This window comes from Tamandua tetradactyla, chromosome 9 (genome assembly GCF_023851605.1).
Source record: "Tamandua tetradactyla isolate mTamTet1 chromosome 9, mTamTet1.pri, whole genome shotgun sequence".
NCBI classification, from domain to species: domain Eukaryota; kingdom Metazoa; phylum Chordata; class Mammalia; order Pilosa; family Myrmecophagidae; genus Tamandua; species Tamandua tetradactyla.
In genome coordinates this window covers 101,929,470-101,955,090 of record NC_135335.1, presented here as the reverse complement: position 1 = coordinate 101,955,090, position 25,621 = coordinate 101,929,470, and the positions used below count along the sequence as shown (strand labels likewise).

The 25,621-nt window shown below is 37.7% G+C and overlaps 1 protein-coding gene across 4 annotated transcripts in view; it reads left to right on the top strand.

Annotated features, from left to right (window-relative positions):
• Positions 1-2,045: 2,045 nt before the first annotated feature.
• Positions 2,046-25,621, top strand: part of PLPP1 (phospholipid phosphatase 1) — a 151,765-nt gene continuing 128,189 nt past the window's right edge. For 2 of the 4 annotated variants that reach the window (XM_077117156.1, XM_077117155.1), the window contains exon 1: positions 2,046-2,565. In XM_077117156.1, coding sequence (XP_076973271.1) covers positions 2,508-2,565 — 58 coding nt within the window. In that variant the 5' untranslated portion in view covers positions 2,046-2,507. Of the gene's footprint in view, positions 2,566-2,653; positions 2,682-2,795; positions 3,506-25,621 lie in introns of those variants that run through there. The other 2 variants (XM_077117159.1, XM_077117158.1) reach the window with 2 other exon arrangements.

Below are 25,621 nucleotides of genomic sequence, written 5' to 3'. Positions count from 1 at the left end.
TACAAATCTCCTAATACCTTGTGGAAAGCCTGAAAAAATGGGCTGGAGCCATAAATAAGATTTTAGGAATGATAGAAGATAACAAATGGAAATAAACATAGAAAAGGAATCTAGATAATCTGGTTTAAAAGATAAGGTTTATTTTGTTTTTAGTGCATTAAAGAGATTGTGATTTCCTTTTATTACTGGATTGTTTTAAATTACCGTTTCAGTTTGGCATTACCTCTTTTCAGTGAGTTTTTAAAAAATATTTTTATTGATATATCTTCACACATGTTTTCAGTGAGTTTTGTTTGCCTCCAGACATACTTTATAGCTAACAAACTGCTAACTCTTCTCTGGAAAGCAAGGGCCAGATAAACACAAAATTCAGGGTAGTGGTTACCTCTCCTGAACCATGAACAAGAAAAGGATAGTGGACTCAATCAACGATCAAGGTCTAAGTACTAAGTTGAGCAGTGGATGCAGCCAATCATTTCATTATTACGCATCATAACTTACTTATATAATTTATAACTTGCTTATCTTGTAATTTATTCAAATGAGGATTTACTAATTGCTCATAATCTGCTGATGGCATAGATCCTCTTAAAAATCACAAGGATATTACTGAATGCATTTTAATGAACTTTGGTTTATTTATTTTAAAAGCCATTACTTTTACCTGGTCCAAAGGGCAAAAAGCACCTGTTAATGTATCAGCCGTTTTCTTTACTTCCTTTTCACCTAAGAAAACGTTTATTGGTATGGAAGAGGGGCAGAAGAGAACAATGTAAGCCCTCAACTCACTGCAATGTTTCAGATCTCTCAGGGAAAACTTCCACTTATTGCTTCCTGCGCCCACTGAAGACCAGTCTTCCTAACTGGACAGCAGGCTCCCTGAAGACAGAGGCCTTCTTTTACTCATCTTAGTTTCACCACATCTGTGTGAGGATCTGAAATATACTGGATCCTCAATAAATGTTGAACGAATGAATAAGTGAATAAACAAAGCACAAATTCATTAATCAACGAGGAATTTGCTTACTTTTGAAAAAGCATTTAAAAAATATTTATTTCAAAAGTTAAAATATTGTGCCTAAGCTGTGGCCGGCAAAGTAGGAACGCAATAAATGCTTCTGAATGGAAAGTATTTAGATATCACACTATAATCTAAGTAATTTCAAGTATATTGTGGCTCTACCAACGGGCGCCTAGTTACTCTTGAACGAAGGGATGGGACAGGATAAACGACACATCTTTCTCAAATGTAAATTGTTTAAGACTTCCTAAAAATATTAAAACAAAATCCATTATTTACATTCTTTTTAAAAGAAAAACATGCTGCTTCAAATACACTTTTGTTGTTGTTGTTGCTGTGGGGAATCACGTGGGGCTGGTTATACCATCAGGCTTCCCGAGTGTGATGCTATCTCTCCTTTGGTTTCAGGGGTGCTTCTCAGTCTGAACAGCAGCAGGTACCTTTTGTGATTTGCGTTTTAAGTCTTTAAGCTATGAATAAAGACAAGATACCCCATGGTTAACATCTAGAGGGTTTTACCCTTTATAAAATACTTTAGTATTATCTTCTGCGGGCTTCACCACTTCCCCTTGACCGGAACACAGAGCAGGAATGATCAACATCCCCATTTAACAGATCAGGAAACTGACGTTCCTAAATCTGCATTAGGGTCTTCTCGGGAGACAGGACCCGGCGTGCTCGCTGCTTAACCGGGACCTCTTTATTACACCACCCCTATGTAAGCAGAGGGATGCGGCAGCAGCCAGGACTATGGGATCCTGGGACCGAGGGGGCCGACGTCTCCCTCCCTCGCAGCAAGGCCGGGCGCCTGGGCTAACAACGTCCCAGGCGACCACCAGAAGACCGGGCTGAACAAACGCTCCTGGCGCCGCACGGGAGGCCCCTGCCCGACCCGCGGGGCCGCGGCGCGTCCAACTGCAGGGGCGGGCTCCGCCGCCGGAGGGCGGGGTCGGCAGCGCTGATTGGCTCTTCCGTCCCGGCCTGGTGTTTCCCGGCCACACCCCTCAGCCCGTCGCCGCCCCCCCCGCCCCGGCGGCGCTCCCTCGGTCGGCTAGCGCGCTGGCCGGTCCCGCGCTGCCCAGCGGGAGGGGCCCGAGCCCACGTTCCTCCTCCTTACCGGTCCCCATCCTTAAAGCAGAGTCCAGACGCCCCGCCTGTCGGAGACAGCGCTGGAATCCGAGCCGCGGACAGCGAGGGCAGGCCAGGCCCGACTGAGGAGGGCCTGCGGCGACGAAGCGGCTAGCGCGCGCGTCTCGGCCCTAATCGAGTGGTTGCGGGGCTGGCGAGGAGAGGGGTCCCGGGCGCCATTGCTGGCGGTCGGAACGCCGCCCGGTGCCAGTCCGCCTCTCGACTGCTCTTCCCCGGCTGGAAGGAGCCGTAGCTGAGGGCCGTCGTCAGCGCCTGCCGCGGGCTTGTGAATCGGGTACCTCGACCTCCGGCCCGCAGCTCGGTCCGCCGCCAGTGCGGGGCAGCCCGGGCCGAGACCATGTTTGACAAGACGCGGCTGCCGTACGTGGCCCTCGATGTGCTCTGCGTGTTGCTGGGTACGTAAGCGCCGCCAGCTTGCTGCCGGGCCTGAGGGGCGTGTGCGCGTGAGCCCTGGGTGGGGTGCGCATCGGTGCGAGTGTTTCCTGGGAGGAGAGGCGGATGGCTGCAGGGGGTGTGTGTGCCTGTTGCGCGCGCCCCCGCCGGGCGAGACGCGGGGGCAGCTTCCGCAGCGGGGGACCTCGCTTTGCAGCCTGCACCCCGGCTCCGGCGTGGCTGCCGCTGTCTGTCTGTCGCCAGCGGGTGCGCTGAGCCCCAGCCCTGCTTGGACGCTCGCTGTTCACGCCTTTGCCCTTCGTCCCTTGCTGCTGTCCTCTTTTTCCCATTCCACTCCTAGCAGAGCTGGGTGTGCACCTCCCCTCTCTACTGTGGAGTAGCCTGGTCACTGGCTTGTCAGGTTCAGTAGTGAAACTGCGGGTTTGATACAGAGGGAGTTTTCACTAATAGGCGTCAATGCCTAGTTTATCTTGTGGGAAGCAGTCTAATTTTTCAGCTATAAAAGGCTAGAACGTTCCTAATTAGAAGGCGTTGTCAGGTTGTAAATTGTCAGGTAGCAAGTGGGAGTGAGGATGCCAAGTTTCCGCCTATAGGTCTGAAGAAGCCTGACTGTTTTTTGGCAGGTGAGGAGGAAGTTGCCGCAGACCTGCTGTCTGCTCCTCTGCACAGACCTTGCCATGGTGTAGCTTTCCATCTCCTGTGCCAGCTCGCAAGGAGCGCTAGTCATTCTTTGGCTGCAGCAGATTTGCGTTGTCTTGCTGAGGGAAGAGTTCCGTTTAGGTACCTCTGGTGGCTAGTTATGCCTTTCTTTTGACGAGAGAGAATTGAAATCATCCGAATAGGCGTTGAAGGGTGGCTGTCACCTTCTTATGTGTATGTAGTTATATGGTGAACTATTTATGCATCATGGGAGAAAACAAAAACCAAGAAGACCTGCTCGAGGTTTGTGTAGTCCTACTCACTTTTAAGTAATCGAAGTAGTAGTGCTGGCAGGTTCTCAGGGTCGGGTATCTGTGGCTTTAGCATCAAGGTGAAAGTCTGCTTAATGACTTCTTAACTGATAGGAAATTCCCCGGCCTTTAATCACTAGTTCCTGAGTATTCATTCTGCTCTATTGCCATTTACGTGCTGACAGTTTTGGTGAATTCTAATAAATTCTGTGTTACTTGGTTTTTGAGGAAAAATTCCTTTTTGTCATCTACCAAGAAACTTCCTGTGTTTCTCTGCAGTGAGTTTTAAGAAATCAGTTTAGGAGAGGGGAACACAATTTTGGAAGGCTTATTTGTATGGAACCACAAATCCTTTCAGATGTCAGGACGTATTAATAATTATATAAAATATATTGAAATTGACTTATTTGCAATGAAAAGTTTACCTTAGGCAAAGATGTTGAATTTTAAATGTGTTTTAACTTGTGCTCAGTGTGAGTGGAGCCTTGTTAAACTTCATTTATATTTTAGCAAAGGAAGAGGAAAATGATCAGAAATAATTTTGGTAATTTGAATATATTGCACATTATCCTGTTGTTGCCATACTGTCAGAATTGTTTATCAACTTCCTTGTGACAGTTATTAATTTATAAAGGAAACACGGTGTTCTTTTGATGGGCAAAACATTGTACTAGGAGGGATGGAATTAATACTGCTCTGAAGTTGCCGAAGTTAATGTTATTGAGCAAAGCCATATGGTAGATCTTCATTTTAAAAAATTATGTATATGGTGATGAATATACAACTATGTGATGATATTGTGGGCCATTGATTGTACATCATGTATGGAATGTTTGTGTATGTTAAGAATGTTTGTATTTGTATTTTGTTTTATCAATAAAAGTATTAAAAAGATATGTGATTCAAAAAGATTCTGTATAAATGGAGGAACCTTTATGCAGTAAATTTTATGAATATAGGTTCTTGTAACCTTTTATTTTCAATATGATGCAAATTTTAACACTTTCTAATTAAGGCAGGAAATTCAACTGTCTTATAGAAATAAGAGTAATTTCAGTGGTCAGTTGATCTTACAGTCACATGATGTATGATGGTTCGCAAAAAGATTAAAACAATTTTTTTTGTATGCTGTGTGGTGGGAGTCTTTTTCCATGTGACTATCTAGCACCATTTTGTTGAATTTTTTTGGTGGGAAGAGGTGTCAGTGCATGGGCCAGGAATCAAACCTGGGTCTCCTGCATGGCAGGAGAGAAGGATAAAATTTTCATGAAGATTTTAAATGTCTTTGATGATTTTGGATAAGGCTTGCTTTGGACACTTTTTTTTTTTTACATGGGCAGGCACCGGGAAACGAACCCGGGTCCTCTGGCATGGCAGGCAAGCGTTCTTGCCGCTGAGCCACCGTGGCCCGCTTTGGACACTTTTGTGTTATGTTTTAGAAAAGTGAAAATGAAACTCAGTTTGTTTGAAACATTGATATTTTACCTGTTTTCATATTACTGTTGTTCTTTTTAGGGTTATTAGTGTATTATCAATGATAAGCTCAGAATTCCCTTTTCCATAAATAGAAAGTGAAATACTGACTTATTTTAATTAGATATATAAGACGACATTAGATTTAACTGAATTCAATTCTCCATCACAAGTAGCAATGAAGTAGAACAGTGGTGTAGGTGATACAAAACCTTTTCATGCTGAGCCTTAAAAGACATAATATGTCTTCATTTAGGAAACTTACTTTTCTTGTGGAGTCTTTCAAAAGGTCATATTATATTTGGTTTTAATTGTCTTTACTGAAGCAAGAGATTGGCAGCCCAAAATCATTGTAGTTCAAAGAGGAGTATGAACATGCCATTTACTTTTTTTCTTTTTGTTTTTGCCAGGGAGAATCTACAGGTAAGAGTAGAATATAACAACAGAAAGATGATTAAGCACTTCATAAGTACAGGGCTATGTGCAAGTGATTTATAATTATAATGTGAATATGCCCCAGGATCTATCATTGACAACCCCAACATCATACAGTATATCCATTTTAGCATAACTATAATATATGATTGTATTCCGTCAGCTACGTATACTTTTGTGGGCAATGATGTTTGTTAAGGGTTGATATGATCACTAAATATTGTGTGTGTGTGTATGTATATATGTGTTTCTGTTCCTAAGTCATCTTTGTCATTAATGTTAAACATAAATTTCTATTTTTAGACATGCTCAAATTGTTAATTTCTTCAGTGGGTGTGTTAAATCTTTGGAAGAAGAATGATAATTTTGAGAGATGATATGTATTTGATTCCTTTCTGAAATGTAACATAGCTTTACTTCTTTCTCTGACACTTTTATGATGGGTTCTGATTGTGGCAAAGGCCATAAACATTAAGCACGCAAGAATAGTTGCTCAACAGAGAATCACAGTGGGCTGGTATTTTTATCCTGGTATGCAAGGGGTTATGTTTTTGTACAAAGTGTTAAAGCATATCTTAAATAGCATTTATTTGTGTTTATTTGCTGAGAGTCCAGATTTTAGCCACCATTGATTGAAGGCCAGTTCTGTGCCAGGTACCATGTTAGGTGCAAGGGATATAAGGATGAATAAGACAATCCCTGCCCTAAGGGAGCTTCATAGTCTAAGGAGAGATAAGCAAATAAATAAGCAATTAAAATATGTCATGATAAGTACAATTGGAATAGATGTCATTTAAGCACAGAGAAGGGAGTTGTTAGATCTGATCCATTAAAGAGAAAAGGGTTACCTCTTTACCCTTAGAGATGCAGAAATGTCGAAAGTTATCTGAAATTACTCTTAGAATTTTTTTTTCTTCAACTTGATGTACAGCAATAGGAACCCAAATGAGCACTTTCGTTCATGACTTATTTGCACACAACCCATGATGTCTAGTAGATTTAGATGGAACTGGTAAAAACTTTTCATATGCTTGTATTTATTGTGTGGTAATCATTTAGATTACTTTCTGTGCTGGATATTCTCCATTTTCTCTTCTTCGGCCTACTCTTCTCTACCCAGGTCTATGTTTTGGAAAGTGACTTCTATGGACTGTATCAAGTGAGCCTTTGCTTTCTGGCTGCCTTTGGCCGGCGGGACATTTGCAGGAGGCCTGTGTTCCCTTCTTTTGTGTTGCTAGGGACTGTGTTCTATGAGTAGGTCACAGCTTCTATTCAGTGGCCCTCTCTGCCAGTCGATTACAGGTAACAAATCTTTCTGGGTTTGGGTAACCCTTCCCTTGCCCCTTTAGGTCGTGCTTTCTGATGTTGCTACCCTTGGAGTACTTCACCGTCCCTTGCTGCTTTTTCTAAACGCTATCACTCTGAAAATGGTTTCTTCATTAAATTGTCTTTAGCACCGTGATTGAATGTGCTATTTGTTTATTGTCAGTATGCTGACAAATAATATCCATCCGTCTCCAAAACATACTGAGGTAGCTTCTCTTTCTGCATTGGACACCAGGTATAGCAGATATTAACAGGACCCCATGAGCCCCAATATTACTTTAATTGGAAGAATGAGGTCATAGTTTCCTCAGCATACTTTCTATGTGATGTAACCATTATGCTAAATCAAAGTCAATAGGTTTAGAGTGAAGTCTGGCAACAAAATATGTGGCCACAAATATTAGGTGATTGTAGAATCCCTATTACTTCTTCTACCCCAGAAATGATCTGAAATACTGCTCCGTATGTCATGACCATAATGCTGACTTTATTCTCCCTTTAAATATTATCCGTGGGAACTGGTCCCTTTCTTGACCCCTTTCATAAACCCCTTCCCTAGGGATGAAGGGTGGGGAATAACAAATGTTTTGTGGAGAATTCTCATTTGCACATAGCCTCCAGAATTTTGTGTCTTCTTTTTCCTTATAACATTTTGCTTGTTCATTCGTTCATCATTCAACAAAGTATTTAGGAGGCTGTTCCTATCTTGACCACTTGTCATTTCAACTTCTATTAGCTTCTGATAAAGTTTATGGGGTGTGCTGGTTTGAAAATGTTTATGTACCCTAAAAAAAGCCACGTTTTAATCCTAATCAACCTGTGGAAGCGATGGTTTCTACTAATCTCTATTCAGGACTGTATGTTGGAAACTTTATTTAGCTTATCACCAGCGAGATGTGATTCAATCAGGTGTGAGTATTAAACTTGATTAGGTGGAGATGTGTCGCCACCTATTCCAGGTGAGTCATGATTTTGGTTTTACTGGAATCCTTTAAAAGAAGAAGTACTTTGTAAAAAGCTATAGAACAACAAGAGAAAAAACCATGAGATTTTGAGAGAGCAGAGAACGCCGCAAAACCATGATGTAGAGTCAACCACCCAGTGGCTTTTGGAGATGAAGAAAGAAAATATCTCCCGAGGGGGAGCTGGAGAGGAAGCTAGCAGATGATGCTGTGTCCGACATGTGCCTTTCCAGATGAGAGAGAAACTCTGACCGTGTTCACCATGTGCCTTTCCACTTGAGAGAGAAACCCTGAACTTCATCGGCCTTCTTGAATCAAGGTATCTTTCCCTGGATGCCTTACATTGGGCATTTCTGTAGACTTATTTTAATTGGGACATTTTCTCGACCTTAGAACTGTAAACTAGCAACTTACTAAATTCCCCTTTTTAACATCCATTCCATTTCTGGTATATTGCATTCCAGCAGCTAGCAAAGTAGAATACTGGGCTTGTTTCTCTGTTTTATCTAACTTTTCTGTTTTTTCTCAGCCATGTAGAGAGGGAAGAAATCTCAAAAAATGAACAAAATTTGTCAAATTGGCATGTTTTTGGGTCAGACTGGAGTCCCGTTGCAAGTTTTTCTCTTCCTTTAATTAAAGGGCTCCGTGAAACAAAAGCAGAGGCCTAAAGGAAATTGCTACTATTTGGCTCTAGTTTTATACAATTGAGTTGGAATTTAAATTAAAATTATCTTTCTTGGAATAGAGTATGGAAATGTTGAGAGAACCTACCCTCCTATAGATTTTATTAAATGTAAATTCTTCCTTTGTTTTCTCTTTGAATTACATCCTTTTGGAAACTCATAGACATGCGATGAATCTTTATTAATCTCTTCCTCTATAAGTCATTTTTGGCTAAATTCTTCCAAGATTTTCTATATGTAACTCAGTTTGTGGAATTATTCTGATTCTTTTGGTTAAGATATTGCAATTGAAATTGTAATGTTTACTCTCTTAAAAAGGAGCTAAAGTGGCAGAAATCACAAACTGACAGATTTTACGTGAACCCATTAATATGTAGTTTTGATTTTTATGGAAAGGTACTAGAAATGTTAACTGTTTGCTTCCTCCTAATTTAAATGACTTAATTCAGCAGATTAGGATGGAAATGTACAGTCTGTATAAGGAGCTATTTAGGACTTATAGAGACATTGCTTGTTTCTCTTTTCTTATTTTCTTTTCAAAAAAGCATTCGTCATCTAGGTTATTATGAATGGTGGTTTCAAGTAGTTTTTTTTTTCTCCAGTTCTACTTTTTTAGCCTTCTTTTTTCATTCTCCCTCCTTTTTTTTTTTTTTTAACTCCCTTCTCTCCTTCCTGCTTTCTTTCTTCTCTTTAACCTTCTTGCTGTCTAGGTTTAAAGCCTAGGTGGCTGAGTAAGAGTTATTTTACTTAACTGAAAATAATCTAAAATTGGGAATGACTTTACAAACTATGAATTTTTTCTTTAAAACATTGCGGAGACAGCATAGTCTAGTGTTGGACTCTGAAGCCTGACTGTCTAGGTTCAAATTCTATCTTCCACATTTACTAGCTGTGTAGCGCCCTGGGCAAGTTTCCTCTTTGTGCCTTATTTCCCCACCTGTGTAATGTTTAAAGTACCTACCTCACGTGGTTGTTTTGAGGCTTAAGTGAGTACATATAATAAAGTACTTAGAATAGTACCTTGCACATAACATATATAGTATGTATTTGTCAAATAAAATAATCCTCTACAATTCTACAGCTTTAGCATAATCACTATATTAGTAGAAATAACCATCAGTTTATTTTGAATTAGGGACAGAAACGCAAACTTAAAGCATTTCCTATATGTATTCATAGCATTTGTGTGAAGCTTACACAGCATCTTAAAATAGCTATCAGTCAGGTATAAAAACCACATATATGATCTCCAGCTGGCGGTAATCCCAACCAGTGTGGAAATTGATCTGCAAAGGTCTGTTGCAGAATGTAATTAAATAAATGAAAGACTGTTACTTTATACAGTGATAAATCCTGAATTTCAGCTTAATCTAAAAAATGAGTTAGCTGCATTCTAATCACCTTCTCAGTTTTTATTGTCAGGGCCTTGGGAGTGATCACTCCCCATGTAAAAAGAATTAGTATCTTTTTGAATGATTTTAATTATACATTCTCATTTGTGCAAATTCTGTTGTTTAAATTCCTCTCTACAGCTAGGCAGGCAGCAGAGAAAAAACTGTTGTGTAATACCTTTCCGTACTCTCTCTCCTTTTTTACCCTTGTTCTCTCAGTCAAATATTTATTTTGATGTATGTTAGCCTGAAAATTTTTTAAGTGTTGTTTGAGCATGATGTTAAGTTTTTAGAGTATTTAACTTTGTGTCGTCTTTATTTATGTATTCTGCACTCATGTGCTTAGTACAATGCTAGGAGCTGAAAATAACTAAAAAAGATAAAGTCTCTATACTAATATATTAGATAATTGTAGATGTTACTAATTGCTATGAAAGAACAAAAACAGGGTAACAAGAAAGTGAGATGTTATGAGGGCAGTCTCAAGTCTTCTCTAAGGAAAGGATATTTGAATTGAGATTTTAAGGATGAGCTGGGGGAGGAGTGTTCAGGCATAGGTAAGAGTGAGAGTAATAGGCCAGAGGGGCAATGCACATTACGTCTTGGAGTAATAGAGGAGAGGCCCATGTGGCTGGAGTGTAGTATATTTCCATAGGATTAATAGTGAATTTTGTGACTTTTATTTCTGAATGCCAGAGTGGACAATAGAAATGTGACATTTATTTAGTGTTCACTCACACCCTGTGCGGCCTGTGAGTTCTCTCGACAACTTGCTCGCGGGGAGTAATTTGGCCATCTCCATTCTGTAGATGTTGGGACTTAAGTTTAGAGTAGTTGGGAAACATACCCAAAGCAATCCATCTAAGAAGTGGTATTGTCAGGAATTGGGAAATGCATTTTTGAGGATTATAACTTCTGCATGCAGAGTAACTGATTCAGATTTGGGAAAGGCTGTAATAATGGAGAGAGTGAGGGGAGAGGAGTAGGGAGGATTAGTTGGCTGTAAAAGCAGCAATTGTTTCAGGTGGCCTGAATGTTTTATGACTATCTTAATCTTATTTAGTTGTGATTGGGCTTCAGAGTTAGTGTTTGTTTAACACATTTTCAATTTGTGTCTGCTGTTGAAAGGAGGCACTATAATATTTCATAACTCAAACATCTAATAACTATTAAGGAGCATGTAACTAATTTTCCCTTTTCAGTGTCATGGCCACAGACTGTTTCTTTCAAATATCGTTGTTGTGTAGGCCTTCCAACTTTTCGCAGGAAAGGAAGACCTTTGTTCTTCCTTATATTTCGAGTGAGTCATGGTTATAGAGTTCAGAGTCACATTTGGAAAGCTTATTCCAGTAGATTTAGTTAGAATCTCATGGTTTAGTCCTCAGTTATCACTGCTTAGAAATGTTTTCTGAGTCTTTTTTCAGGGTGGGGTGTCCATGGAAATGACATATAGGAAATGTGTAGCGGATGAGCTCTTCAGATAATTGGCAGCTTGGTAAGCCAGATTCTGCCTTGCCTTTTGGTCCATTTGCGTCAGTAGTAAGAGAGTTGGCTTGGTCGCCTAGGTGCAAGTCTAGGATGTGCCTTTGGCAAATGTTTTACATAAACTCATGTAATGATCACAAAGCTCTGCGGGTCTAGCACTGGGGCTACACAAATGAGTGGAAAAATAAAACAAAACCCATGGAATTCAAATGGCTTCTTGCTTAACTGTGGAAGGGAAATCCTAAGAAATAATGGTAATACTGTATGATATGCTATTGAGTATGTATTATAAGGTAATACTGTATGACACTCTATCTCGTAAGGATAGAGTGGAGCCTCTATCCTTACGAGGTACATAGAACCTTGAAGTAAAGGGATATGGGCAAGTATTTTAATGAAGTCTACATTTCAAAACATTTTCCCCTCAGACTATTGTTTTTACTTTACAGACGAGATTATGTAAATCTTTGGGAACATTACTTTTGACCAATGCTGAATTCTGGAAATAATTCGTGTTGATAGTTTAGAAGGATAAGCCCACCTACTGTAAAAACATTGTAATAAGGGCACTTAAGAAGTGTGTGGCATGTGGTAGGATTTCAAATATTTGTTATAGAAACGAATAGAAAATATACAGTCGCCATTCCAGGGTTTAAATTCTAGCTCTATCTGTTGTGTGCCTTTGGGCAGGCCATTTTGAACTCTCTGTGGGTCTCCTCATCTACTGAGGAAAAAGGTGATTGATACTAGTAGTCCTTCCTCATAGTACTGTGAAATAGGTTGAGATAATATATATGATGTGTATAGCACAGTCCTGGCCTATGGTAGACTCATGGTGCTACTGTTGTTACCATCATCATTTAATGAACCATTTGGCACCACTGACAAACATCCTCTTATTTTAATTTGATTTTAAATGCTGTTGACTTTTCTGGAACATTATTTAGTGTGGTCCTAGGTACAGTTTGAACAGCACTGGAACTGGAACGTGGTTCATATTTCAGTTTCTAATGCTAAAATCACTATGGGAAATGTTTAGATTACTTCTAACCTATTTCTTCCTGGAATCAGATACCTCAGATTGTCTGATTCTTCTGCTAGGGAGTAATATTCCCACAGCCCATAGACGGTGCACCCAGATGAATGTTCATAGTTGGACAGAGAATTGTGAGTCGTAAATAAGAATAAACAAAGATGCATATGAGGTAAGAATGGCATCGTTTGGATAGTCATAACTTCTCTTAGTACTCAGCCGTTAAGACATTCAAGATTTTACTTCATGAATATAAAGTATTCAGGAGTTCACGTAACGTACAGGTTGAAGGAGCCAAACATATCACTTCTTATCATAGAGATCAATAAGAATTTGTCCTTTTTCTTTCCATAGACTTTAAGAAATAGATGTATAAAGTGATCACACCCATCTTCAGTGTTCTGAGACGGTCCTAATTTTAGGTAATATTCTTCTTTGTAGAGGCGGTTTGTTAAATATAGGATTAAATATTATTAAAATTTATTCATTTTAAACATTTATTTATTCCTTAAAGCATTATTTTTAAAAACCTGTATTTTTCAAATGATGTCCCAATTTATTTTGGAAAATATCCTTGGGGTAGTTGTACAGTATAGGAGTAGCAGAGGTAAGTGACTTTTTATGTATTTTAGCATAAGAGAAAGGAATTTTAAATGTGCCCCTTTTCAAATATCGTCTCTGTGTGACCCAATGGCCTAGTTGGAAAAAAAGCTTTCTTTAAATTGTGATGTTACCAAAACTTGTTAGTCAGGTTATAGGTAATACTCAAACTTTAAAGCTAGTGTTGGATATACACATTAATACTAACTTTATGTTTCACAATATGAGTGAGATTCTAATTGGTGCCATTGAATGTAATCTAATTAACCAAATCTGATAACAAATGAGTAATTGTCTTTTATGAGACTAAGTTTTTGCATAGACTTCTCCTCTCTTGCTTAGGATGTGACATTTGATGATCTTTCAGTGAATAACAGTTTATTTGTGTAACTTTATTTAAAAGGATCAAAATGTGATCTAGCGGTAAGAGCAGTTGGCTTGGAAGTCAGATTCTGGTCTTGTCTCTGCTACTTTCTGTGATCACTTGGACAAGTTCTTTAACCTGGGTGCCTCACTTACGCAAATATAAATTAATAATGACAATATCTGCCCTGCCTGTCTCTTAGAATCATAGAAGTAATTTAACTTCACTTATAAAGAAGAATCAGTTGTTACAGAATATATAGCAGCAGTTGAACACAAGTGGACTCAGGCTAGGAAGGCAGAGAACACCTGCAGCATACCTATAGAAGATCAATTATAAATCTAGCCCAGCAGCCCACCTAGCAGTGGGCTGAATGTTACTATCAGCAGAAAACAGGAAAAACCTGAAGACTGAAGCATTTTGAAATTAGTAATAAAGGAACAATGGGCTTCAATGCAAAGTAGCGTTGGTCCCCTGCTTTGGTTTCTTTTTATACCATACATAGGTACATGACTTTATCAGTGACCAAGCGGCTCATGGAATCTTGCAACTAGTTGGATATTCCTATATTAGTCATACTGTGAAGGATAGTACCACATGCTACCCCTTGCAAAGCCAAAACAAAAAATACTGGTCATAAGGCAATTTCAGCAAAGGGAGATTTTCAGTTTTGCAAACATGATAGAGGTGAATTTTCACTTAGCATTTAATTAAAAAAAGAAACCGCAATTCCAGCATGGTCTGCTGATTATTGAGAAACTGTCATCTATATCAACACTAATTTGCCTTTGGATACCAACAAAGATTGTCAAATTCTTTTGGCAAAGATCTAAGCAATCATAAGGGCTTCTGCCATACCAGGACCATTATAATCCACATGTGCTGTTGCTTTATTCCAGTGATATTAAGAATAATAGAGAGATGTTCTTTGAAATAGAATAATTACATCATAATTGTGTTTCTAGTTTCCTCAGTATTAGTCTTGTGATTCTATAGCCAGTTAATGGTTAGAATGGTGAGACTTGAATTTTACTGTGTAGCTGGCAGAATCATTTATTACTAGATAGGGCATTGGGAAATCTATATTGTTGAAGAGTTATTAAGGAATTGAAATATGTGCAAGAGTTAAAATACCATGGCCATATATGTAAGAAAATCTTCGCAAAATTGAGTTTCATTTAAGAGCTGTTTTCTTTGTTTGCTAATTATTTGAAATATATTTAAAAGTATAGAAGTTATTCAGTAGTTCTCATGGAAATTTCAGACTCCATGATCCAGAGGCCCTAATGTGGATTTTATCTAAACAAGTTTCTTCTGATAGAAATGGAGGCAAAGAGAATAGTGAGGAAAAGGAAAATAAAAAATGGAAGAAGTAAATATTGTTGATTCCTAAGAGAGCATCATCAGTAGGAGAGAATGGAGCTTTGAGGGAAAGAATGACGACAGGCTTAATCATGAAGGATGTATTTCACAAGGCCTGAGCTTGCTGCCCAGTTAAGTGGTTGTAGTGGAGATTGAGATTTTCGGTTGGGTAAATCTAAGGTTCATATTTAGTGATTCAAGTTTGCTGGTGTAAGTAATTTGTACTTCAAGTTGATTGATTAGTTAAATTCATTTTTAGGACCTACTAGGAAAGAAAGGGCAGATTACCAGAAGAACTTCATGATGACTGCTTTTATTTCATATCTGAGGACTTTCATTATTAAGAATGAAATACTGAATTTGGAAGACAATGTAACTTGGTCAAATATTTTGTAAATTAAAATTGTAGTGAGAGCAGATGAACCTCTTGAATATATCAAATATAATTGTGACAGAAAAGTTATATTTGATGTAGGGACTAGCCAAAGACATGTTCTAGTGAATTATCTGAATGTAATTCAGGAAAAAGTGTTTATAGGAGATAAAGATATATTTAATACTTTCTATAATAAGGAATGTGAATGAATACTTTTTGAGTAGGCTAGCGTCATATCTTTGTTAACTATAACTACTCAACATAGGAGGGAATGGACTGTTGTGCCATTTTTAAAGAACGTAGAATGCTAGGGTGATTGTCAACTTGTAATTTCCACAGAAATATTTTGCATTGTATCAAGATATGAAACAAATTTCCATTTTTTTTTTTACTAATGTATTAAGGCTTTGCAGAATTCTTTTATATTCTTGATCTGAATAAAGTCCTGAGCTGGATAAATGGGCGTGGAGCTCAGAAGAGTGGTTGTACTTCATTGCCCCATTCATGGTAATTGAAGTCATGAGAATTGATGAGATCCCAGAAAAAGGTTGTAAAATGAGAATGGAAAAAAACTTAGGACTGAGCTTTGAGAAACACTAACATTTCAGATTGGTTGGAGGAAATTAAGACCACAAAGTTTGAAAAGAACACTTTAAAAAGCAGAAGAGTGTTTCTGGAAAGCCAAAAGTAGAGAGAGTTTCTCATGGATAGTGTACTAACAATTTCTACTTTCCCCTGAAAAGTCAAGGAAATTATGAATAGACGTGTCTGTTGGGTTTAGTACAGAAAGGTTAGTACTTACCTTATGTAGAGTCATTTCAGCAGTGGAGTGGCAGCTGAATTGGAGTGAGAAGTGGGTACTTCGTAAAGAAATGGAATTGTGGATATAGGTAATTCTTTTAAAAAATTGGATTGAGGAGGGAGAGTGTGATAGCTTAAAGGGGAAGATGCCCAAATATTGGCTTAGTGAATAGATGGTCATCATGGGCCTTCTTGAGAAGATTCAAAGTACTGGTCAACAGGACAATTTCTGAGAAGGATGGGAGGAATGTCAGTTAGGGATATCAGCTGAAACACTAATAGTCTGGATAAGATGTTAGGATTTCCTGTGGTATGCTCTATGGAAGAAGAATGATCTTGCCAGATGGGGGAATATCATTTTTAGTTCAATAATATAGAAATAGTTGAATTCCCCTGACATAATCCTCGTTGTTGAGAACAATTGATTATTTGATACCATTTCTTTCCAAAGTAACTGTCGCAAAGTATCGTGGAAGGAGTTTAGGATTTGGAACCTGGTAGACTTGGTTTCAAAATTCTGTTTTGCTATTTTCTTACTTCAGGTCACACAGCTGACTAGTTAGTACCTCTGAGCTTCAATTTTTTCATTTGCATAATAGAATACTGTCTACTTCACAGGTTAGGATTAAATGAAAATCTATGTTAAATAAAGCAGCTGGTACTTTGGTAAACTCTCAAAAAATTAAGTTGTCTGTTTCCCATGGTAGCTACTGCCATTTATTGTGTAGTTTCAGCATTATGTGTTTGCTTTTATCCTTAGAGTAATAATTTGTTTACGTCTTTGCTTTTCAACTTATTTTCTGTATAAAATAGCTGTATAAAATATGCAAACATTTTTTGGGGGAAAATGAATGTATGATTTGCTACTGCAATAATTATAACCACTAAAAAAAGATTTTTACCAAACTTTTTTGGATTGCGTGCATTATATTTGTGTGCCCTTACAAAAAGTGTGTGTGTGTTTTAAACAAAGCTTACAAATTTAGATATGCCAATTTGGTGACTTCCTGCCAAAGTTAGAATTTTTTATGTTTTCCTTCTGAGACACACCTTAGTATAACTTTATTTTAGTTTTTGGATCATTGCCTTTGGCATAATTTCAGACTAGATGTGATGGATCCACCTAAGCATTTAAGATTTAAAGTATATTTTTTAATTTGGGGGTGGGTATAAACTGTTAAAAGCAGTTCAGGGCTTAGGTCTGGATTTTATTTGATTCTTTATTTAAAACTTTTTATTTGTAGTTTGGCTCTTGAATTGTTTTTCTATGCTCATTTGAGCACTGAGATAACGTGTTTTGTACCAAATTGATGAAATCAAGTCAATCTGATTGCTTTCCTTCAAGTTCAGTTGTTAAAGCAGTCTCCTTAAAAGTTTTAAAATCTGCTGTCATCTACTACCTTCCACAGTCTCTGAAGAGGCATTTATGTATTTATCTTTCTAGACGGTTATTACTCTAGAACTTTTATGAGAGCAACAGACTATGCCAGCTTTATTCAAGAATCAGTAAAGTAGTTAACACACACTTGTTATTCATTGGAATAATAAAATAAAACCACCACTGCTAGGTGCGAGAAGTTATCTCTTGCTCAGCTACTAATGAAAGAGAGACTTTGTAGGTTAAGGAACGTGTGTGGGTGGAGTTACTGAGACTGTTTCATTGTTGGTTCAAAAGTTGAACTAACTTAACCAAGTGTTCTCACCGAAATATAGGATGCTTGTTTAACAAGCTTAAATAATTGAATAAAGTCTGTAGGAACTCTACTTCAAAGGAGAACCTTCCCCTTTATTCACTATCCTATATTGTCTTCTGAAATTTGGTGGCTACTGACAGGTCTTTGAAGGAGAAATAAGTAAAATACATATAGTTAATTAATATGTGAGGAAATGTTCCTATGCATCTACTCTAGATTTTGCAAGTTAAAAATTACTTTTTTCACTAGAGGACCTTCCCATAGTTTTTTTTGTATTTTGTTTTTTTACCCCAAAGGTATATAGTTTGAAATATATTTTACTGTTGTGATTTTAGAAATACGTGGTATCTTTGCATAATCAATTTAGTTCCTATTTTTGAACATTTGAGTCTTGGGTGATATGGAATACTGTCATTAGTAAATTATAGGTTAGTTTTTTCTTTGAACAGTAATTATTCTGTGATATCCGAATGTTCTAAAATAACATCTATTTAAATTGGTAAACTCCAAAAAGTAACAAAATAAGTATTATTATTAACTCTCTACCACCCAGAGATGATCTCTTTTGACATTTTGGTTGAATATCCTTCCAGTGCTTTTTAATATCCATATATACCCACACTTTTTTTTAAACCTGCACTTGTAAAAAAACCAAAATGGGATGCTATAATACATATGTAATGTTTTTGTAAAGTTTGTAATGTTGTAATGTATACTGTAATGTTTTTTAAAGAATATTTTTATTGAGAAATCTTCACATACATACAGTCTATCCACAGTATACAATCAGTAGCTCACAATATTATCACATAGTTGTGATAATTAATATTATCACCATGAATATTTTTAGAACATTTGCATCACTCCAAAAAAAAATAAAAAGAAGAAAGCTCATACATCCCATATCCCTTACGTTCCCTCTAATTGACCAACTGTAGTTCAATCTACCCAATTTTTTTATCTTTGTAATGTTTTTTTTTTTTTTTTTTTTTTTTTTTTTAAAATAGAGCCTGAGGGAACTTTTTGAGAGAGGAAGATTTTTTTTTTTTTTTTTTTTTTTTTTTAAAGGAAAGACAGAGAGAAGGAAGGAAGGAAGAAAGGGAAACATCTTTAAACACTTTCTTGTTTTATTGTATTTTGTTTCTCCGTTTTTGTTACATGGGCTGGGGCCGGGAATCGAACCGAGGTCCTCCGGCATAGCAGGCAAGCACTTTGCCCGCTGAGCCACCACGGCCCGCCCACTTTGTAATGTTTTTAACTTAATCTTTACAACATTACTTTTAGTGATTAGATGGTGGTATTTTACTGTATAGATTTGGTGTAATCCACTTAACTTTTTTTTTAATATTTAGGTTATTTACAATTTTTGTTCTGTTATGCTGTGCACAACATTTTTTTAGAAACTTTGGTAAACCATCTATCTCTTTTCTAATACTTCCTCTTTAAGCATAAACTCAAAATAGTTGGGACAATTATTCTTTAAACATCTTATTGACTATTAGGCAATAGAATGAATTCAGAAATTAAGGAGATATATAAACACATTTTATTTGCTGATCTAAACATTACAATGCATGGATTAAATGTCTTGATAGATTTATGTATTGAAGGAGAGCATAGGGGCTCAGAGAGAGAACGGTGGTTGTGAGGGCTGTAGGAAGAAGAGGAAGATCAAAGGATAATAGTGGCTATCATTCATTAAACTCTCTTAATGTGCTAGATGCTATGTTAGACACATTACTAGGCTCTTAGTTTATAACAGCTCTGGGATGTAGGTAAATAATATTTATTCCCACTTGCCTGATGAGGAAAATGAGCTCAGACAGGTAAGTTGCCCAAGCTCACTGAAGTAGTAACAGAGAGTGCCAGAAGTGAATGCAGTCAGTTATATCTGACTGCAGAGCCCTGGCTCTGTCTAGGATCCCACCCTGTCACAAGGAAGGATTCTGGAAATAGCCTAATAGAAGTTAGAATATGGCAGGTGGAATTTAGTTAGAAAGAGGAGACAGAAATTCAGAAATTAAGGAGACATGTAAACACATGCATAGAGCATGGCAAAAGATTTTAAATAAGTGAAGTTGAGAAAGGTGAAATGAGACTTGTCAACATTTCGTTTTTGTTTTAAATTTACATACAGTAAAATTCACTCTTTTGGTTTGTCCTTCTATGAATTTAGGTAACTGTGTAGCATCATGTAACCAGCATAGCAGTGAAGGCACAGAACAGTTCTATCACTCCCCAAATTCCCTCATGCTGCCCTGTAGTCAATTTGTCCCACCACCCTCTAAATTTGGCGGTCATTGATCTGTTTTCCATCTTTTAATATCATATGAATGGAATGTCATATAATGTTATATAAAGAGAATCCTTCAGTATGTAGTCGTTTGAGTCTGGCCTCTTTTATTTAATGTAATGTGCTTGTGATTAGGTCAACAATTTATTGTGTAAATGTTACTGTACAGTTTTCCTGTAGTTTTTTGCCCCTTTTAAAATGTGTATCCCCAGCTCCAGTTCCATGTAAACAGAATTTTTTTTTTTGGCTGAGAAATTATTATAGTTATGATTTCAAATACCAGAGAAGCCATAAACAGAGTCCTGAGTAGTGACTGAGAAAGTAAAACAGAAAGAAAAAAATCTTGTTCCCTCCATGCCTTCTTGCCTCCACTGTGTAGAAGGTAGAAATCAGCTTGAAAAGTTTACTACTGAATTTGACCTTTCCCAGCTTGAAAAAGAAAGGGAACAGCTGTTACCATGAGGGGGCGGGAAGGAATTAATATTGCTCCTGGTCAAGTTGGCGCACCTCTTTCATCTGGGAAGGAAATAACAGGTGACCAATGTCTTGCTCTTTATTTTTGTTAGTGTATAAATAAATAGGTTAACTTTTTAAAAAATTATGCAGAAATCTTATAGTTCAGAGTAGAATAATCTTCCCTAATAGATGTTCTGGTTTTTTTTTTTTTTTTTTTTTTTAGCTGTTTAAATATATACACAGATTTATTTTAAGTGTCGTAATGAACTAAGATCCTCCAAGTTTGATGATATTGTAGGTAATTACTGACTCAAAATCGCAAAAAATAAAAAACTTCTTTGGTAAATGTCACTTATATCTACTACCTTGTCTCCCTTTTGTCCTAACTTAAAAACCGAAAAGGTAGCTAAGTACTTTTTATATAGTAAAGCCATGTTGGCCAGAGAGAAAGGTGGTGCCTGCAAGCTGGTGACTGGAATGTAGGTGTCTCTGAAGACCTAGAGTGCACTGTTCTTTGCCCTCTGCTCTCTTCACATACCATCTCTGTGAATCATACCCATGCATACAGTAGTGACTCCAGGCTGCTTCTCTTTTCAGTCTGTTTCTTGCAAACTCATCTTCTTAAGATACAGCTTTCACGAAGTCCTTCCTTGCTGAAGAGGCCCTGTTAGTGTTTCATTTCTTATTGAAATATATCAAAATTATTTACTTGGAATTGAAAACCGTTGTACTGGAGTTTGTTTTCCCCATTCTGTTTCTGTTGTTCCTCATTCTATCTACCCTGTTTAGTTGGATCATCCTATTTATTGTCTGGAGTCATGACTAGCAATACATTGAACTCAGTTCCCATTGAGTTTTCCTGCCCCCAGGAGGTGAATTTTATTGTGTCTTTAAAATCACACAAATAGGTCTAGCATCTTATTTCTGTAGTTGGGCAACTTAGATCTTATTCACAGCCTGCTGAACTGTTCCCGTTTCAAAAATATAGATACCATCCCAAAATTTTTAATACCTTTGTTTTTAACATGACTTGCTGAATCAAAGCAGCTGAATTTGATTCAAGTTCATTGTCATTTCCTTCAAGAATTAGTTCATCTTTCTGAACCTAAGATACTGCACAAACAAGCCTGGCTGCATCAGAGCTCTGCAGGTGTATTTTTTACCCAAGAAATTTATGATTTCAACAAGAGACCCGTTCTCTTGAATAACGACATTAATAGGGAAATGAACATATTCAGACCTCATCTTATAAAGAAGCCCATTGTTAACATCCTTGATCATGTTCTATACATGACTATAGGTAATGCTAACTGTAACCAGTTCCTGTTTCCCCACTATTTGCCTATCCCAAACCTCTTCTTTCTCTTTCCAAGGAGACTGAGTTCAACATTAATGTGATTCAGGTTTCTCTGCAGGGTTTTTCTGGGGCCCTTCAGAATAATTGTACATCCCTTCAGCATGATGTTGACCTTCCTGAAATGTGGACAGTTTGATTGCTGCGAATGGTCTTCATTCTTGAAGTAGATGTGGCAGATATCTCATTGCAGTTTCTAATATTTTGTCTATTCTATTAAACTTACAATAGTTCCGATCTCTTCTCATTTTTAGCAGATGGTACTGTTTCCCACTTCATTTAGAAAGCTTCAGCGTCTGATAAATACAGGTATGAATCCTGGCTGTAGCAATTACTGTGAAGGCTAGTAGAGAGCACACATCTGAGTCCTCCCTTTCCCCCTTCTGTATAGCTCCCTCATTGTCCTGGCTCCTCTCCTGGGCTTCTCCATGGTCCAGCACCTGGTGTCTGTTCTTAGGAGCGAGTATTGGTGCAGTACTAGTTGCTAAATATTTTTTATTTCATCCTTGCTTATTATATGCATGCCTTTAATTAAGTTACTTCTTCTCTCTGAGTCACACTTCAGCTTTAAAATAGCGATCATAATACCTGTTTTACAGGGTGACTGTTCATTCATCAAATATTTGTTGAGGGTCTGCCTTGTTCTAAGCACTAACTTAGAAACTTGGGATATATCCATGAATAAAATAAGCAAAAATATCCTTGCTTTCTTGGAATGTGTTTTATTTTGAGGTTTAATTGCAAATGAATATTACATGTTCAGTATGGTACCAGGCACATAGAGATGCTAACAGCGTTTTAGTCCCCTCTCTTCCCCTTTGCCATTATTTCTATCAAAGCCAAAGGGCCAAGGGGAAACACCCGTTTCCAAAGAAAGCAAGACAAATTTAGCTTATGTTTTTCTGTCAAAAATGTATTTTGTCTCAACTGAATTGAACATTTAAAAAAAAAAAGGGAAGGCAATCCAAATTACTGGGGCCTTGCTTCCCCAGTCAGGACACAGGAACCGACTACATTGCTTAATACAAATCACATATGAAGCTGATTATTATTATTATTATTATTATTATTTTTTTACATGGGCAGGTACCAGGAATCGAACCTGGGTCCTCTGGCATGGCAGGCAAGCATCCTTGCCTGCTGAGCCACCGTGGTCCGCCCTATTATTATTTTTTTAACCCATATTTTTTTTATCCTACTGTTGAAGGCTTTGGTTGTTCACCTATGCTTACATTTTCTTCCATCTCTCTTGGACCTAGCTCCATCCATTTATCCTCTTTCAGAAGTCCTCCCCTAATCCTGTTCTATCACCTCAGCTCATTGTCATGTCTTTTATGCTAAGACAAAAACAAAAATAAATCTTTATCTCTGTGTCCTATTTGTCTATTAAGATATGGATTTTTCCTTCCTTTTTCCAGAAGACATTTTCAAGTTGCCTCTACCTACTTACTCCTTAATTCTTTTCAGTCTTTCTAGTCTCTCCCCAAGTTCTATAGTCCTTTTTTTTTTTTTTTTTTTTTAACATGGGCAGGCACCAGGAATCGAACCCGGGTCCTCGGGCATGGCAGGCAAGCACTCTTACCTGCTGAGCCACCGTGGCCCGCCCTCTATAGTCCTTTTGTCAAAAATCATCGGTGATCTCTTGCCTTGTTCTCTTTCCACTCAACTTCTTTGTAGATGGCATAGGTTATTGTTAAGACCATGTGAACCCAGGCTCATAGCTTCATTGACTGGGATTCAAATCCTAATTCTACAACTTAACTTAGCTGAGTGGCCTTGAAAAGTTTTCCTCATCTTTAAAATGAAGTAGGGATGGTTACTTGTAAAGATATATTGAAAGATTAGAAAGATATAGCACCTAGCACACTGTCATGATATACGATGGGAATTAAGTAAAGAGTAGCTGTTGTTAACTGGTATTTCTGAAAAGTACTCCCTTAAAAATTCTGGTAACAGATACATAATATGAAATTTGCCTTTTTAACCATTTTAAAGTGTAAAATTCAGTGGCATTTATTACTTTTACAGTGTTGTGCCATCGTCATCACCTCTTATTACTATAACTTTTTTGTCATCCAATCCAAAAACTCTTTACCCAGTAAATAACTCTCCATTTTCCCTCCCCTGAGCTTTCAGTAACCTAGACTTTGTGTCTCTATGAATTTTCTAATACTTGTTATTTTGCATAAGTTGAATCATTCGATGTTTGTCTTTTTGTGTCTTGCTTATTTCGCTTGGTCATTTTCCTTGACACTATTCCTCCATTTTCTGCATCCTGTTTTATTGATAGTTCATTCATTCTTAGTCAACAGTACTGTCTTTCTGCCCCCCCCCCCCCCCAAATTTTGGATATTGTTATTTTCTCTGTGAGATTTAGTTAAATTTCATGGTTTCAGTTATCCCCTTTATGACTGATACTTCCAGATAATCATTTTTTTATTCAGCATGCCAGGTATATATGGCTACCTGCCTGTAGACATGAAAAATTTGTCAGATGATCAGGATTAATAATTAGGAAGAAGTCTCATTTGATATGTAGAGGGAAAAAACAATCTTACCTGGCAAATTTATTAATTAAATGTGTTACGTTGGTAAATTAAAAAAAAAATTTATGGTATAGTTTAACATATATACAAAGCAAAGAAATAAAAAAGCAGTAGTTTTCAAAGGACTCTTCAACAAGTGGTTAGAGGACGGTTCCCAGAGTTTGTCATGTGCTACCATACGATCCTCTCAGATAGTTCCTTCTAGCTGCTCCACGATATAGGAGGCTAGAGGGTTTAAATACGTTTTTATCATTACAATCAACTTTTTTCCTTCTCTTTTTGTGAACATATATACAAAAAAGCTATAAGTTTCAAAGCACAGCTCCACAATTAGTTGTAGAACTAATTGTAGTTATAGACTTTGACATGGGTTACAATTCCACAATTATAGTTTTTTATTTCTAGCTGCTCTGAAATACTGGAGTCTAAAAGAGATATCTGTTTAATGATTCAGCATTCATATTTGTTTGTTAAGTCCTATCGTCTATATATAATTTCACCATCACCTTTGATCTTTTTATACCTCTCTTTGGGGTTGTTTTGGGCTATGACCATTCTAAATTTTTGATATTGGAAGGGTCTGTCACTAATATGGGGTAGGGAGATGGAACTATCTGATGTTCTGGAAAGGCTGGGCTAATTTTCATGACTTATCTGGACCAGGGACCCATCTGGAGGTTGTAGGTTTCTTGAAAGTTACTCTAGTGCATGGAACCCTTGTGGAATCTTATATATTGCCCTAGGTGTTCTTTAGGATTGCCTGGAGTGGGTCCTGGTTGGGGGTTGGCAGGTTATGATAGGTAGCAAGGTTGCATAAGAGCAACCTCCATGGTAACCTCTCGACTCTACTTGAATTCTCTCTGCCGCTGATACTTTATTAGTTATACTTCTTTTCCCTCTGTTGATTAAGATGGAATTGTTGATCCCACAGTGCCAGGTCTGGATTCATCCCTGGAAGTCATCTCCCACGTTGCCAGGGAGACTTTCACCCCTGGATGTCATTTTCTTATGTAGGGGGGAAGGCAATGATTTCATTTGCAGAGTTGGGCTTAGAGAAACTGAGGCCACATCTGAGCAACAACAGAGCGTGCCAGAAGTAACTCTTAGGCATGCCTGTAGGTAGTCTAAGCTTCTCCGCTATCTACATAAGCTTCCCAGGAGTAAGCCTCATGATCAAGGGCATGGCCTATTGATTTGGTATCCCTAAAGTTTGACACAGTATCAGGGGATTCCCTGATGGTAAGGTTTAGTAGTTCTGTATTGTTTCTTTTCTCCCTCAGGGGGCTTTGTCAATACTTTTTGATTATCTGCTTAATATACTCTAGGATGTTTCCAGGCATTACAGTAATCTATACCGAAATAGAGGACCTCTTTCTTATTCTGTGCTTCCTGTGTTTCAGTTGTTCAAATGAGCTATACAGATAGGTTGAATTAGATTATGCACTACAGGAAATTTCAGTTCAGATCAAATAAA